The 16,531-nt window shown below is 50.5% G+C and overlaps 1 protein-coding gene across 6 annotated transcripts in view; it reads left to right on the top strand.

The window, feature by feature from the left end:
- Positions 1-16,531, top strand: part of Rap1gap2 (RAP1 GTPase activating protein 2) — a 204,300-nt gene that overhangs the window by 180,921 nt on the left and 6,848 nt on the right. For 4 of the 6 annotated variants that reach the window (XM_021211838.2, XM_029545730.1, XM_029545729.1 and 1 more), the window contains 6 exons: positions 279-413; positions 8,347-8,484; positions 9,974-10,092; positions 12,443-12,556; positions 12,728-12,845; positions 13,577-13,703. In XM_021211838.2, the coding sequence (XP_021067497.1) occupies positions 279-413; positions 8,347-8,484; positions 9,974-10,092; positions 12,443-12,556; positions 12,728-12,845; positions 13,577-13,703 (751 nt within the window). The remainder of the gene's footprint in view (positions 1-278; positions 414-8,346; positions 8,485-9,973; positions 10,093-12,442; positions 12,557-12,727; positions 12,846-13,576; positions 13,704-16,531) is intronic. The other 2 variants (XR_003845130.1, XR_003845129.1) reach the window with 1 other exon arrangement.

Below are 16,531 nucleotides of genomic sequence, written 5' to 3'. Positions count from 1 at the left end.
TAGATCCTGGCCTGAAATCTGGGGTGTGTGTGTGGGGGGTCCCCAGGGTAAGCCTTGGATGAGCTGGTATGGCAGGGAGAGTGAGAGGGGGGCAGGCCTGGAACATTAGTGCTAACTGCAGCATTAGTGTGCATGAAGCCCATTCTCCTCCTAAATCCCACCATGGCCAGGAGCTGGTGACAGAATAGCAGCCCTCAGAGCAGGCATCTAGAGCAGAGAAGGAAGTGCACATCTCTGCTGTCGGTGTCTGTACACCTGTGTATACCACTCCTTTCTAGGACCGGACCCGGGCTGCTCTCCTGGACAACCTTCATGATGAACTCCACACACACACTCAGGTCATGCTAGGCATGGGCCCGGAGGAGGACAAGTTCGAGAACGGAGGCCATGGAGGATTCCTGGAGTCTTTTAAGGTATGGACGCAGGCTGAGAGTTTGGGTTGCTGCGGGGGAGGGCAAAGAAAGAAAATGGCTAAGTTATTGGGGGATCCAGCCTGAGAACCCAAGGATTAGTCAGAGGTGACCAGATGGGGCGGAGCTTTTCAAAGGGCTGGGGCATGGTGTATGAGATTGGAGCAGCCAGGGGTAATTCCAGAGCATGGGATATCTCAGTGCTCTCTCCCTCGGCCTGGACCATCTTCAGCCCAGGAATCCCGTAAGCAGGTAGGTGAGTGAGCAGAGGAGAGGACGAACTGCTTCCACTGTCTCCCTCTGTGGTCGGGGAGCTCAGGGCGGAATGGTGGGACCCCGAGGCCACAAGCTAGTAGCTAGGTCGGTTGCTGCTGCTGTGGTTCTTCCTTGCTGGCAAGTGCTGGAGCCCGGTTGGGGGTGGATGAGTGGGTGGAGCCACAGGCAAGTCTCTCCAGCTTTGAAAAGGAAGAGAGTTTTACCCAGAATGAGCCCCCTGTCCCCAGAAGGACTCAGATGACCACGGAACCAGTGAAGGGCACAGGTGGCTTCATTATCATGTCCTGGCTGTGTGCTTGTTGGTCCACACAGCACTTACATTGGCATCTGATTTGAACCTGACTATAGTCATGTACATTTGACTGGATAGTGATTTCTCGATATCTCCTTTAACACACGGGTGTGGGTGAATGCTGGAGGGCAGGCTACAAGAGGCCATGGGGTCTCAGGACCCTGCACCTCAGAGGTTCCCACCTAGATTTACTGACTCTAAGCTTAAGTTTCTGCCAGGTTTCCCACTAGAGAGAGATTCATAAACATGGCATTTTGAGGTATTAGGATTAGGTTATATGTGTTTTTAAAAGTTCCCAGCTACAGGATACTAGGAAAGATCTTTAAAGTCCCTAAGGTTCAATTTTCTTGTTAAGGAACCAGAGATAATAAATTGGACCTCTGTCACCTTGTTGTGCGAGTTCGTTGGAATAATGCCCAGAAATTGCAGATTGCCTGTGACACAGTAAATACCTTTAGCTGTGGTAATAGGGCACACATTAACTATGCTGTATAGGTTATATATAGTCTTAAACTCCCCAACTGTCATTAGAACTCTGTAAGGCTGGAATTGTGCTATAATAATTTTGGCGTAATAATTCACACTCAATTTTAGTAATTGTAAGTGTGGTTTTACATGTGAGGAAACAAAGACACAAACACTAAATAATTTGTCTTAGGTCACCCTGGAGACAGAGTTGAATTTAGGTCTCCCAAATTCTTAACAGCTACATGATACTCCCTCCCAGTCTCTGACCATGAAGATTCCACCTATACTGGCCAGGCCTGGGCAGGTCTGGGTCAGTTGTTCACTGCCCAGCTGGACAGCTGAGAACAGGCAGAGCCCTGCTGGCCCTAGCTGGAACCAGCTGCTCCCTGAGGAATCCTGAGGGTGGGATGAGCCGAGGTTCTTGTCCAGGCTGGTAGGAGATTCTTAGGGTTTCTGGTGTAGTCTTGATAGAAGAGGCTGTGAAAGAGAAGCCAAAGCCAGGTGAATCTAGATGCAAGAGGAGCTGGGTGTGGAAGAGCCTGCCTGTGTGGCCAACATTTGGGAAGCCCAGGCAGGAACATGATGAGTTCAAGGACAGCTTGGGTTACATAGTGAGATTCTTCTATATTTTTGTTGGATTTTGAGAAAAGTGAAGGGCAGAGGGGAAAAGGAACGGAGAAGGAAGAGGGAGCAGATTGTCTCGCCGAGAGGAGGGTCAGCGTGAGGCAAGGTAACAGGAGACAAGCTTGGGCCAAAGGAAGGTAGAGGAGCTGCCATTTAGTGTCCTTCTGAGGCTCCGGGGACTCTGCTCCACCTCGTATCACACCTATCAAAGTGTTCCGCCTCCCTCCTACAGTAAATTCATTTACGTAGCATGTTCAGTGCTGAGCCGCGGTTGACAAGCTAGCAGGATGCTGCGCTTTGCAGACATTCTATGAACATTGGTTGCTTTGAGTCCTGCAGGTTTTCTTTTGTATGTAGGAGCTATTTTTTTTTTTAAGGTTTCAAATATTTCTGTAACATCGTATGTCGACTGTGGACGTTCTGCCCGTGGGTCCGCTGGATAAGGTAGCTCAGCAGCCGAAGGATGGTGGCTCCAGGACAGTTCGCTCAGTCTCTGGCGTCTGTTAGGAGTAGCAGTTGGTTTGTGTTTCACTTCAGGGTGTCTGAGGTATTCCTAGAGGGGTTTTCAAGAGAGGGCGTGCTGCAAGACTCTTACGACTGGCCTGTAAGCCAGTATAGCAGGCACTTGTTTTTTTTTTTTAACTCTGTGGTTGAAGGCAGACCCTTTTTTTCCATTCAGATTTTATACCTGCCTTTGAGGTTGTGAAGTTGTGGGGATAGATAGAAGGGGCCACGAGGGTCAGGCCCACAGAGTTAGCCTCTGGAGCACTGATGACCATGGTCAATGAGTTTCTCTTCTCCTAGAAGGGGACCTTAGCTTCTCTTGTCAACCCCTTCAGTGCGGATTCAGGTCCCCCACGTGGGCAAGGGGGCAGGCATGGCCCTGGCCCAGTTCAAGAGTCTGTCTCTAGTATCTTAGGTAGGACTGTGGTGTCAGGATTACTGACATTTTTTGGGGATTAATCCTAGACCTCTGTGGGATGTCTTCAGAATGAAGGGTTATCTGCAATGATTTCAGAAAGAAATCGAAAGTTCTCTCACAGGCAGGCACTAGCTAAGGATGCTCAGGGATGATCAACATCCCACTTCCTGTCCCCTTCAGACAGGTCTTCCCTAGAGGGCCCCATCCCAGAAGCAGATCAGTTAGGGTCTCTGTGGCTGTAGGCTGTGTGTGCCCCATGGGAGCGGCTCATTCGCACCTCATTTTAGTTCTGGCTGGGCATGGAAGCTTCCCCTTCAGGAGACACACACCGGTTGCTTTGTGGACGTCTAGACTTGCTTGTAAACCAGGCTGCTTGGGGGGATCTCCTGACCTGTCAGGTCTACTGACCTTTGGAAGTTTTCATTATCATGTAGATGACAATCTGAGGATCTACACATTTCTAATGGAAAAGACTCATTTTTTTTTTTGCAGGGTTGGGTTGGATGAAAGATGTTTCTGTGGCTCAAGGGGGTGGCTGCGGCCAAGCTCTTGGGAACTTCACAGTTTTTGTTTTTTTTCTGATGAAGGAGCTGTGTATCACTTCCTTTTGGAAGGTATTTATCTCTAGACCACCTGTAATGAAGTAAAAAGAAAAAAATGACAGTTGATTTGTCTGTGTGGTATGGGTATAGCACATATAGACCCTGGTCTGAGAAACACTGGGCTGGCCCAACTCTCTACTGTCCTCATAATATGGAGGCAGTAGAAGACAGTGGGACAGAACTGGAACCACAGGGAGCAGGGAGGAGCAGGCTAATTTCTCTCACCTTTTGAGGAACTAGGGTAGGTAGTGTATTGGTCTCACCTGACCTCTAGTGGCAGGAGAGGTCAACCGACATCTCTGGCAAAGTCTTTTTGGGGGTCTTGTAGCTACAGGCCTGAGTGACACCAGTAATGGTGGACGGGGGATTGTGATGGGGCAGACACAGTCCCCAGCCTTTGACATCTGTGCCACTCCTTTTGCTCATGGAAGGGGAAGTCATGGTACCAGGGATGGATTGCAATGAGAGAGGAGAGGGGAAGGTACTGAGGGGGGGAGTGAGGGAGGGAGGGAGAGAGGGAGAGAGGAAGAGAGGGAGGGAGGGTGAGAGGGAGAGAGGGAGAAAGAGGAGAGAGAGAGAGGAGTAGGGTGCTTAGGCTTTGGTCTGGCTCTGCTTAGCTTATGGGTTGGAGCCATAGTCTTTAAGTGAGCTACCAGCATGTTCCTGCTGGAAGAACAGAAGACCTTGACTGAAGCCATCTCAGCAGGCAGGAGGCTAGTAGTATCTTTGTGTCAGAGGTCCTGCCTCTGTTACTTCTCAGGGTTTGGATGGGCATTTCCACTCTCCCCCAAACCCCCACCCTATGATAATCTCCTTGATTTTTGTCTCTGATGCTGTTTGTTAAGTTGAAAGAACTCATAAAAGCCTCTTGTAAGGAGGCTGTGGTGCTGGTGGCCGGGCAGTGAGGTGGCACTCGTGGGTAATGAGAAAGCAGTACATTCCTCCTCTGTCATCTCACAGCAGAACTGGATGGAAGGCAACAATGGGGTGGGCTGAGGGCTGGGGCGGGGCACAGGGACTGAGGGAGATCAGTGCAGCCAGAGGTGATCGGCCGGGAGGATGGCAAGGGATAGTCATGGGAAACGATAGAAAAGGCCAGCACAAGACGGCACGGTTGGAAATGTAGGCGAGATTCCCGCTTTGCGCACAGGGCTTTCTGAGGGTCAGGGCACCCACTGCTGGAATGAGCTGGAATGGAGGACTCAAGCAGGGGTCAGGTGAGCTTTGTCAAGCGCAAGTGCCTCAGCCTCCTGAAGCTAACACAAAGGCTTCCATGACCACCCTTCCCACTGCCTCCCTCATGCCATCGCTACCCCCTCTCCTCTCTTTCCCTCTCCCCCTTTTCCTCCCCCCACCCTCACCCCCGTTTTTCTGATTCTGTTGCCTAGATTGACAGGGATGGCACTTCCATTCAGTTGCCCATTGGATCATAATGTGGAAAAATTATTTAGATGTTACTGGACAGTTTCATTCAAATCGAGCATTGTTTTGGGTTTTCGAGATGACCATCACTTGTCTTTCACACTAAGATGGGGGCAGGAGAGCTGACCTGAGTGGGCAGATGTCATCCCAGGGGTTGGACACACACTGTTTCATTTCATCCTTGTGACAGCTCTTCCTGCCAGGGACCCTGGGAGAACCAGGGCTTCGCCCTTCCTGTTGCCAAGAGCAGGAGAGCAGATGACTGACAACTTGCCCAGCCCTGGAATTCTGTCAGTTCATTGGGTCCTCAGATTCTTTGTTGACTCTGACAGTGGCACATGGGCATCTGAAGACACTGTTCTCCCTGACATTGGCCTTTGACATTTTTATGAGAGTCGGATCCCCAAACCTGCTGCATCTTGGCCTTCATCTCTATCCCATCTCCCGCCTCTCTCTCCCTCTTCCTGTATCTCTCCTTCCCTCCCCTCCCCTCCCCTCCCCCCTACCTTGCCACCCCCTTCTCAACCTCTATCCTCCCTCACCCCTTCCCTTCCTCTCTCTTTTATTTTGGAGATATGGTCTCACTCTATAGCTCAGGCTAACCCTGACTTCTCAAGTCTTCCAAGTTTGTATGGATTACAGGCACACACTCCCATATCCAGCTCTGTGTTTTCAATCTTGGGGTCTGGGATCCTATCTTTGAATCCCAGCTCTGTCTCTTCGTGGTGTGTGACAGTTATTTGTCGCTTGAGAGATTTTTCTATTCTCTCTATACCTCAGCCTTGCAAGGATTCATCAGGTTGTGTGTATGAAGCTTCCTAGACTGGACACATTACACAGGGCTTGTTATTCATACTTGGATCCTTTCAGAGCATGAGAGACTGAGGACTAGATCAGAACACAAATGAAGAGTTTGAAGTGGTGGTGACAGACCAGGGGAACGAGCATATAAAAAGATGCTGGCATTTACGAAGCATTTGTGTCATGTAAGGAGCCTTTCTTCCCATCCCGGCACATATCCTCAGGTTTCAATGAGTCCAGGAAGTCTCTGACGCTTGGGTGGTAGAATGAATTAAATATTCTGGCTCTAGCAACCAGTGTCCCAGGAACACTGTTGCTAGGCAACTCTTCTGTGGTTCTGAGAGGGGAGAGGTGACATCCCTCATGGGGCATCTTTGATTCAGACAATAGAGGCTGCATGATGTTGACTGGAGGCTGAGTGTCCTACATCTCATTCGTGGCTTGTCTTGAGGGCTGTGACATCTACCAGCAGCCTTTCTGAGTCTCTGTCCCATGTCAGGAGGAATGGCAGGCAGGATGAGGCCTTTCACCATTCCAAGGTCTCAAAGGTGTCCCTGGGGTCCTGAAGGACAGTATTTGCATGGATGTATGTGGAAGCTCTTCCTGGATGTCTCAAGGGAAGCAGGGGGCTTCGCTCTTCCTCTGGAGACATTCCTTAGGGGTAATGCACAGGCTTGAGTCCAGCCATAAGGGCATCATTGGCTTCAGCTTAGTCTATAGCTGATAGCTGGTGCCAAGTTCTGAGACTACTCTGTCTTGACAAGCTCGCACCATGGTGAGCAAAATCTACTAATTGCTGTAGTGAGAAGTCCAGGCGACTCTGCCATTGGAGTTTGGTACCTGTACTTGAGCCACTAATAGTACAGGTGTCCAGGAGCCTTTGCTCTTCAGGCCCCAGAACAACCGACACAGATAGACCATCATCACAGACACTGGGTCTTGCATTATTAGCCCCCTCTTAGATGTGTGTTTTGGGCACTCTCGGATGCATTGCCCCTTTGACCCCAGTGCTGCAGTTCTTGTTCCCGGTATGGTGCTGAGCACACAGCAAGCACACCGTGCTTCATATCAACACCAAAAGAAGCTGCACTTATGATGCGCTGCCCTCTCCTTTAAGGGCTTTCTTTATAGGCTCTCATGGCTACTCCTTGTGTCGACACACTCTATCCCACTGCACTAATGTCTCAAAGAAGCTAAGCAACCTGCAGGGTTCCCAGCTAATGGGGTACAGCAGGGAGCCCAGGGATGACCTCTGGCAGCAGCTGTCTAACATTTTGTGCTTTTGACCACTAAGTCGTTTTGTCCAGCCATCTTATTGAGAAACTAGATAGATGACCAGAGGGCAATGATGTAACGGCTTGGGGTCACTGGAGAAAACCTCTGAAATGTACCTACACTTCAAACACCACGGAAGCAAAACAGTGTTATCCCAGGGGAGCCAGGATCCTGGAGCACTTTGTTGGCTGCAAGTCCTGCCGTAGTTGGAGCTGAGTTCCAAGCATCGGAAGCACCCACTCCTCTTTGGTCCTGTGCAGAGCAGTGTTGCACTCTAGAAAAGTCTGGGGAAGGGTTGTCACCCCAGGTCCAGCTCTCCTAGGGGTCCAGTCACCGTTTGTCTGGCTCAGTTATTCTCATTTTCTCACGCACATGACAAACCTGACTGTCCTGGTGGTCATTGGCCAGACACTTAACAGCTGGCCAGTACCCACCCAACCTGCCCCACGCTTTGCTTTTTGCCAGTCGTAAGTGAACATGAGGTTCCACACCCACAGCGGTTCCTTCGTGTGCCCAGGTATGAACACATACCTCTTCGAACAGCCATGCGGATCTGTAGTGTGGATCTGGAAAGTATAACTTCAGCTCTCTTAAGTCCAAGGGATGGCAAAGTTGTAACTTTGGAGCAGAGATGAGCAGGAACTTGTTCCAGGGTTCTACACCAAGGGCGGACGGAGCTGCGCAAGTCACACCTGTGGTCACAGTGGGGAGGGAAGTCCAGTACACACTTAAGAGAGGAAGCTTAGCTTTGTGAACACAGAGCTGATGTGTGGTTGAGGATGTAGCTCAGTGGTAGAGCTCTTCTTTCCCAGCATGAAGGAGATCTTAGATCCTTTCCACAGTGACCCCCCCCCCCCACATCCAAATAAAAAGGAGTTAGTGTTCAGCACCTGTGTTTAGCCCCCATCCTTTATAGAATAGTGACACACTCATTTTACAGACAATGAAGCCATAACTCAGAGAGGCAGAGTTGCTCACTAGACAGTTTCAGTGAGGTTTGCTGAGCCTTGTTCCTCATCCCCATAAGATGACAGCAGGTTGGCCCACCTTGCAGCACTGAGCCCTCAGACCCTGCTTTGAGAGAATTTAGAGATCTCTGTAGACACCAATTACTGAGGCGTGAACTTCTGTAACAGTGCAATGCATTCATTGCTAGTGTGTGTGCATGTGTGTACACTTGAGCCCAGGGCAGACTGTCATCCAGCAGGACCAAGTTCTGACTCTCAGACCTTCGTCACTCCATACCCTTTGCAGAGAGCCATCCGTGTGCGCAGCCATTCCATGGAGACCATGGTGGGTAGCCAGAGAAAGCTGCATGGCGGGAACCTCCCTGGCAGCCTCAGCGGGGGCATTGTCCACAACAGCATGGAGGTCACCAAGACCACCTTCTCGGTGAGTGTTTTCACACTGGGCCAGCATGTGGGGGAAGAGGAGGGAGGAAGGGTGTGTCCTGCGCCAGGTTTGGGTTAGGCAACTTTAGCAGGACAAGCTGGTTGATGGGCCGGGGAATACTGAAGCTGCTCAGGAGGTGAGCCAACCTCTCTCTGCTTGATGACAGGGGCCCTGTGGTACTTCTAGGCCAGGTCGTCCCTGGGGTTGGCTTGTACCATGAATTGTTCTCTGAGTTTTCTTAAGAACTGAGCTTGGGGACTCATGAGGGAGATGATAACAGTGACCACACCGGCTTGCTCTGCATCAGGCACTGAGCTGGTGATGGATATCCAAGATCCTACCTGATCCCTGTCACAATTGTCTATGTAGACACAGGAGCACTCCCCATCCCATACTTTAGGAAAAGGAGGCCCAGAGAGGTTAGGTAACTGACTAAAAGTCACCCAGCTAAGATGAAGGTCTGGGGTTTGAATGCAGGATCTCCTGATAGAAAACTTAGCCTCTTCATTACTGCGTGTTCAGTTCTTGGGGGGGGGGGGCAGCCTTGTGGGTCTGTGAACTTGGGCCTCTTGACTCACACAAGGGCAGGGGAGGGAACCACATAGTCAGCCATTAATAAGGCAAGTGGCTTTTGATTTATATAGAATGGAGTTTTCTTTGAAAAAAAAAATTAGGTAACAGAGTAGACTCACCAAGATGTTGACTTCTATTATAAATGGCCTTTTGAGCAATGGCTTGATTTACCTAATATTTTCACACATATCACCTTGTTTCTCCCAGAAGGTCATGTTAGCTGCAGAGGATGGGGAAACTGAGGCCCAGAGAGTCTGACCATTCTCCTAGAGAGGCACAGCACATGATGGGCATTGAGGCTGGGGTTAGAAGCCTAGCAGGCTCCAGGCTTCCATGCCTTCTTGCTTAGACCTTCACCATTGTGTCCCCCTCCTCCCCGGAGACCGGAGACTGCCCATCCGTGTGTTCTGACTCAGCTCAACTGCTCTTGTTGGTCTGTTGCTGCAACTCCTTTCTGGGTCCATTGATAACCATTCATTCACAAGCAGTGATGGAAACTCATGAGCCCTGGGTCCTTATTGCTAGCTGACCTTGACACCTCCCTGTTTCCTGGTCCTCAGCTTTCTAATTAGTGAGGTGAAAGGTTGAAGCTGGACCATCCAGGGGACCATTTCGATCTGTAATCTAAATCATCCCAACCAGCTTAGCATCTGGCCCCGCTATGGTGATGCTTCAAGAGCCTTGGGCTCTGTTGCTATGGTGAGGCTTCAAGAGCCCTGGGCTCTGTTGGACCATTACCTGCGAGCACATGCTTGGTTTCAGAGCAGGAAAGAGGCCATGAGTGGCCCAAGTGCCGGGGTCTGAGCTCTTTGCTGGTTTCTCCGGTCTCACAAGACAAGAAGTCATGTGAAGATCAGAGAAGGGGTGGGAAGGACCGGGAGGGCGTGTGCACTCACTGTGGCGGTTTTATCGTCAGCCTCCAGTGGCCGCAGCAACCGCGAAGAACCAGTCACGGAGCCCCATCAAGCGGCGGTCGGGACTCTTCCCCCGCCTGCACTCGGGCTCTGAAGGCCAGGGGGACAGCCGGACACGATGGTAACTGTCAGGTCCTGGATGCCAGCCCAGCTATGGGGCCAGTCAGCTCTCTTCTCCTTGATAGCTGTCAGGTGCCCACGCACGGGCACAGGTTTTCCCAGTGTCAGGCTTCCCCTGAGCCCTGGCCTCACTTCAGGTGCCTGCATGTCCTGTTCCTTGTGTTTAGGAGAGAGACCCTGACTGGGCAGCGATCAGAGTTTCTGATGCAAAGAAACTGACTGCTCAGAGAGAGTGCACAGAGCCCCAGTGTACTCAGACAAGTAGGAGGTCTCCTGGCAAGGACAGCTGGGAAGGAAGAGACAGGAGAGACTGCATGATTTTGTGTGTGTGTGTGTGTGTGTGTGTGTCTCCAAAGCTAGGAGGGAAGTTCATTGTAGTCACTAGTAACCTCACTAAAGTGCATGGAGGGATGGGAAGGTGGCTCAGTGGTTAATGTTGCTGGTCATGTATGAGGACGTGGGTTTGGATCCCTAGCATCCTTATAAAAAGCCAGGCGTGGTGACAGGAGGGTCCTTGGGGCTTTCTGGTTAATCAGTGAGTTCAAGGGTCATTGAGGGACTATCTTAGAAAACGAGGAGGAAAGCTGTGGCGGGAACACCTCATGGTGACTTCTGACCTCCACAGGCACAGGCAGTTGAAACCACTTGTGCACACATGCACACGCATAGGCCTCCCCCTCTCTCCCCCTCTCTCTCCCTCTCTCCCCCTCCCCGTCCCTCCACACACAGAGTTTATATAGGCCATCGACACCTCTAGGGTGCCTGTGATTGTAAAGGTAAATAGTACGTGTTATGGAGGATGTGGAGACACTGGCACATTTGTACATTGCTGGTGGGGATGTGAGATAGTGCATCTGCTCTGAAATCAGTGTGGCAGCCCTCCAAGGGCTAAACATAGAGTTCCCATCAGACCCCGCAATCCCACCCATTGGTGTGTACGTACAAGACCATGAGAGTTGAAAGCAGTTGCCCACAACACCAACACATATTTATCAATTGTAGCATTATTCACAGTAGCTCGGAGTGGGAACAATGGAAGGGCCTGTCATCCGATGACTAGATAAGCGAGATATGCCCACAAAATGTACAAATAACAAGCGCTGAGATACGGTTGCAGGCTACAGCCTAGGGAAGACTTTGAAAGTGTTAAGCTAGTGGAATCCAGATGTGAAGACCATGTATGCTGTCAAGTTCCATTTCTGTGGGATGTCCAGACTAGGCAGAGTTCATAGAGACAGAAATAAATAGGTTAGGGGTGGGGGTGGGGGTGGGCAGTGATTGCAGATGAGCCGGAGGCATTTTTAAAAAAGGCCTTAAAATGTTCTAAAATTAGATTGTGGCGATGGCTGCACAATTCCATGAGCATTTAAAAAATGTGACATGTACATTTTGCCTCACTAATGCTGCTATTACAAGAAGTGCACAGAAGGGCTGGAGAGAGGACTCAGCAGTTAAGGGCACTGGCTGCTCTTGCAGAGGACCATGGTTCAGTTCCTAGCATCCACACAGAGGCTCACAACCATGTGTGATTCTAGTTCCAGGGGATCCAGTGCTGGCTACAGACCCACGAGTACACTGTGGTGCACACACACACACACACACACACACACACACACACACACACACACACACACACACACACACACACACACACACACACACACACACACACACACACACACACAGGCAAACACACATAGACAATAAGTAAGCAAACAAGGCTTAAAGAGAAAAAGAGATCAGTGGTCCTGGGGCTCAGGAATACCAATGAAGAAACAAGCGAATTGAGGACAGAGTTGTAAATTGTGATCTTTGCTGAATGGCAGGAGAAGGAGGCTTTCGGATCCTTGGGCTTAGGGTATCCCTTCACTCCCCAGCACCCAGGGATGCTTGTCACATGTAGGATGTTCTCAAGGGTCATTACAGCACGTGTCTCCCCCCCACCCCCGCACCTTGCCCTGACCCTCTCAGGAATCCATGGGTACTGGGTTGATTCCCGTATGGCCCCTCTCAGTTCATTACGGGATCTGCTCTCGGTTCATAGCTCTGCCCCGGGGAGGGGGGGTGCGGGGGGGGGATGGGCAGCATGGGAGAGGGAATAGACTTGGCTGGAGGCCATCAAGCCAGGAGCTCTGTTTGGTGGCCTTGGACTGTCACCATGAATTCAGATTGGCCTTTATGGTAGGGAGCAGAAACCTCTGCTGTCTTCTGTAATCTCAGAGGCTCAGGTGGGGAGGGAAGAGGCAGCTACCCTCTGTGTACTGGCCCCCGAAGCCTGAGTCTGACTGGGGCCAAGGGTGGACAAGGGCAGGCACCTGGCCTCCAGCTTCTTTTTTGTTCTCCTTCCCTAGTGACAGTGCCTCCAGCACCCCCAAAACCCCAGATGGCGGACACTCTTCTCAGGAGATAAAGTCTGAGACTTCGTCAAATCCCAGCTCTCCAGAAATCTGTCCCAACAAAGAGAAGTAAGGGAGTTGGGGTTTGGGAAAGGCAGGCTGGCAGGGCAGTTCTTGTCTTTGGAAGTCTCTGGAACACAAAGACCACCAGGCAGAGGCTGGGGGAGCCATCTTGAGCAAGCTCAGTTCTCTGGTGGACCTGCCTCGCTCTCCATCTGCCTTGCCTTCTGTTCTCTGCAGACCCTTCATCAAGTTGAAGGAGAACGGCCGTGCCAACATCTCCCGCTCCTCCTCCAGCACCAGCAGCTTCAGCAGCACCGCAGGGGAGGGCGAGGCCATGGAGGAGTGTGACAGTGGGGTAAGTGAGTCTCAATCAGAGAACAGCACTCTGGGGCTGTCTTAGGGTTTCTATTCCTGCACAAACATCATGACCAAGAAGCAAGTTGGGGAGGAAAGGGTTTATTCAGCTTACACTTCCTACATTGCTGTTCATCACCAAAGGAAGTCAGGACTGGAACTCAAACAGGTCAGGAAGCAGGAGCTGATGCAGAGGCCACGGAAGGATTTTACTTACCTGCTTGCTTCTCCTGGCTTGATCAGCTTGCTTTCTTATAGAACCCAAGGCTAGGGATGGCACCACCCACAAGGGGCCCTCCCCCCCCCCTTGATCACTAATTGAGAAAATGCCTTACAGCTGGATCTCAAGGAGGCATTTCCTCGAGGGAGGCTCCTTTCTCTGTGATAACTCTGGCTTGTGTCGAGTTGACACAAAACTAGCCAGTACAGGGGCCCAGCTGGTCATACTCTGCTTTAAAAGAATACCATGGAGAAGGAGTGGCCTCTACAGCTGTTGCTACCAAGAAGAGCAGTGAGTGGAGAGATGGTCTCAGCAGAGTGCCCGAGAGCAGCAATGGAGGTTGCTTCTGCCAGGGGGACACCAACTGCAAAGGAAAGAGGTCAGGGAAAGGCTGCAGTCATGGCTGAGGCAGAAGTGCCATGGAGGATGGAGGTAGTGTCATGCGTGACCCATCTCAGGACAGCTGTAGGGCTGCTGGGTACTGGCCATGCTCACCCAGTTTCTCTCCTCAGAGCAGCCAGCCATCCACAACCTCGCCCTTCAAGCAGGAGGTGTTTGCCTACAGCCCGTCCCCAAGCAGCGAGAGCCCCAGCCTGGGGGCCGCCGCCACGCCCATCATCATGAGCCGGAGTCCCACAGGTCAGTAGCATGTGAGGATCTGCATGATGTAGTTAGGAGGGCAGAGCTGTGTGTCCTGACTGCAGTCCTAAGGGCATGTACCTCAGGCATGACTGACGGGCCAACTTCTCCTTTCCTAAGCTGTCAGGCCCTTTACCTCCACCAGGGAACTCCATCTTCCTATCATCATCATCATCTTATCTTTGTATATATGGGGAAACAGAGGCTCAGAGGGTTGAATGATTTTGTGATCCCATGGTGAAGTTAAGATTGAGTAGTTAGAAGGCTGTATGCTCTGCTGACCTCTTGCCCTACCCCGTCACCACCGAGGGCCACTGTCTCCACAGCAGTGATTCTGAGCACCCAGCAATGAGAGGAAACGGCAGTGGAAGGGGCTAGAGGAATGAGAGACTGTGTTCTGGGTGTGTGTGAGGTTCAGGGCAGTGGGGTCATGGAGATGGAGAGGTGAGAAAGGGCGAGGGGTTATGGGGACCATGAGTAAAAGCCACGGAAGGTTCTGGAAGAGCTGCCTGGCATCGAGGAAGACCATTTGGCAGCTGCATGCTGAGTATAGAAAGAATCGGTGGGAACTGGAGAGGAGGCACCAGCAGAGACACAGTGGGCTCCTAGGGGAGGCAGGGTCACGGCAGAGCGTGTTCGGGTATAGAGCTTACTGGGTTGGTAGTGCAGGCTTAGGGAGAGTATAGGGGCCTGGGTCTCTCCGGATCCCTATAGCTGAGTAGGAAGTACCAGGTTGGAGAAAAAGGAAAGGGGTCGGCTGGCTCTCAGGGTCAACCTAGTACCCAATGTGACAGATGATTTTTACCCAGGTGGGCACTGTGGGGGAAGGGTGAGCTCGTCTCAGTGGGAGGCATTTGTAGGCAAGCAGTCTCAGGCCATAAAGAGACAGGAAGAGGAGGGGCAGTTGTTGGGATTTGCACACACTGGTCAATCACTTGTAAACACTTGTACTTACATGCACTGTCAACATTCACACTCCTGACCAGGGGAGGCCAAAGCTTTACCGTGGTGGGGAGGCTTTGCCATTTCCATGATCTAAGGCATTGGGTCCTTGATATAGCTGTATGGGTCAACAAAGCACATTCTCTGAGGGCTTTCAAGGCTCCCTATAAAGAATGGATGAGCATACACTGTAAAAATCATACAACCATTAACCTAAATGTGTCTTGTGGGACTGGAATGAAACATTAGTGTGACCGACCAGTTCTCAGCCAGGGGTAATCTCACTCCCCAAGGGACTTCGACAAGATCAACTGTTATTTTTAGTTTTTCCACAGTGGCTGGAGTGGGGGTGGTAGTGGTCCACTGGTTATCACACGGTAGGTAGAGACCAAATGATATCAAAAGGAGGGTGTCATGAGATAAAGCAGAGACCAGGGAAAAAGCAAATGGCCCTTTATGGAGGGCTTTCCAGCTACCAATCAGTTCACAGCTCCTTCTTCTGAGGTCACGTAGCTCTTAGGTTGGACTCTAACCTCAGCTGTGGCACTGAATGGCTCACCTCCCAACCCTCAGTTTCCCGGTTTGTAAAACAGAGTAGCCCTATACATTTGCTGACTTAAAAAAGAAAGTTTGTTTAAATATTGGTGGATAGAATCTATCACCAAACTGTGTCCTTTGTGGCACTAAATAAATATCATAAGGCATAAATACCAGCCTGCTCTCTGGACCAAGGTCCGAGTGAAGGGGAGGCTTTGGGAGTGTCTGCAACTAACTGGTTTGAGGTCACTCAGGGCAGGAGGAAATGTGGAACAGGCATGCAATCTTTCCCAGTGCTAACTACACCTCCAGCGGGTGCATCTCCTCCCCCAGGCTGTATTTAACCCTGATTTTCTGCTTTTGACCCCTAACCCCATGTAACATGGGCTTGGAGGCCTAGAAATCTGTTTCTAGATGTTCCAGTGAGTGTGGGGGAGGCAGGCTGAGGAGAGTGATGGCCCAGGAGTCTTCTGTACGGCTATTCATACTTGGGCTTCTGGGGACGCAAAGGAAATCAATCATCAGGGTACTTAGGGAGGTCTAATAGCATGTGTATGTACATGTATGCACATGTGTGTGTGTGTGTGTGTGTCTGAGGGGGTATGGTCAACTTTACCAACATTACCATCATTACCAACTGAAACACAGTTTGAAAATAATGGCAAAATGTTCAGTAGATTTTACTGTGAGTCCTCTGTCTATAAGATTCTCACAGGACAGTTTCAGTGGTACTTAACTCTGGGGCCTGTAGCCAGTACAAGGCTGCAGATGACAGTCAAATCTGGTTACGATGTGGGCGTTGATGGATACTACTGCCTACATTGACATTTTGCACTAGAAAGACAGCATTTGTTTGTCAGGGATACAAACAACCTCTTTGCTGACTTTGGTAGTAGTTTTTCAACACTGGGGAGCAGGTGGCTCCCATGCTGGTCTTCACAGTGTTGTGGCGGCGGGCACAACCTGCTTTTAAGTTTAGTTCATTTACTATGACTTTCCATTAGTTTCTTTCTTATTTTTAAGATTTATTTATTTATTACATATACAGTGTTTGGCCTACCTGTATGTCTGCACACCAGAAGAGGGCACTGTATCTTATTACAGATGGTTGTGAGCCACCATGTGGTTGCTGGGAATTGAACTCAGGACCTCTGGAAGAGCAGCCAGGCTCTTAACCCCTGAGCCATCTTGCCAGCCCTTCCATTACTTTCTTTTTCTTTTTTTTTTTTTTCAGTTGCCTATATAATTTCTTTTTTATTATTATTATTTTCTTTATTTACATTTCAAATGCTATCCCGAAAGTTTCCCATACCCCTCCCCCCACCTCTGTTCCCCTACCCACCCACTCC

Source organism: Mus pahari, chromosome 14 (assembly GCF_900095145.1).
Source record: "Mus pahari chromosome 14, PAHARI_EIJ_v1.1, whole genome shotgun sequence".
NCBI lineage: Eukaryota > Metazoa > Chordata > Mammalia > Rodentia > Muridae > Mus > Mus pahari.
This window is presented reverse-complemented; position numbering and strand designations above follow the sequence as displayed.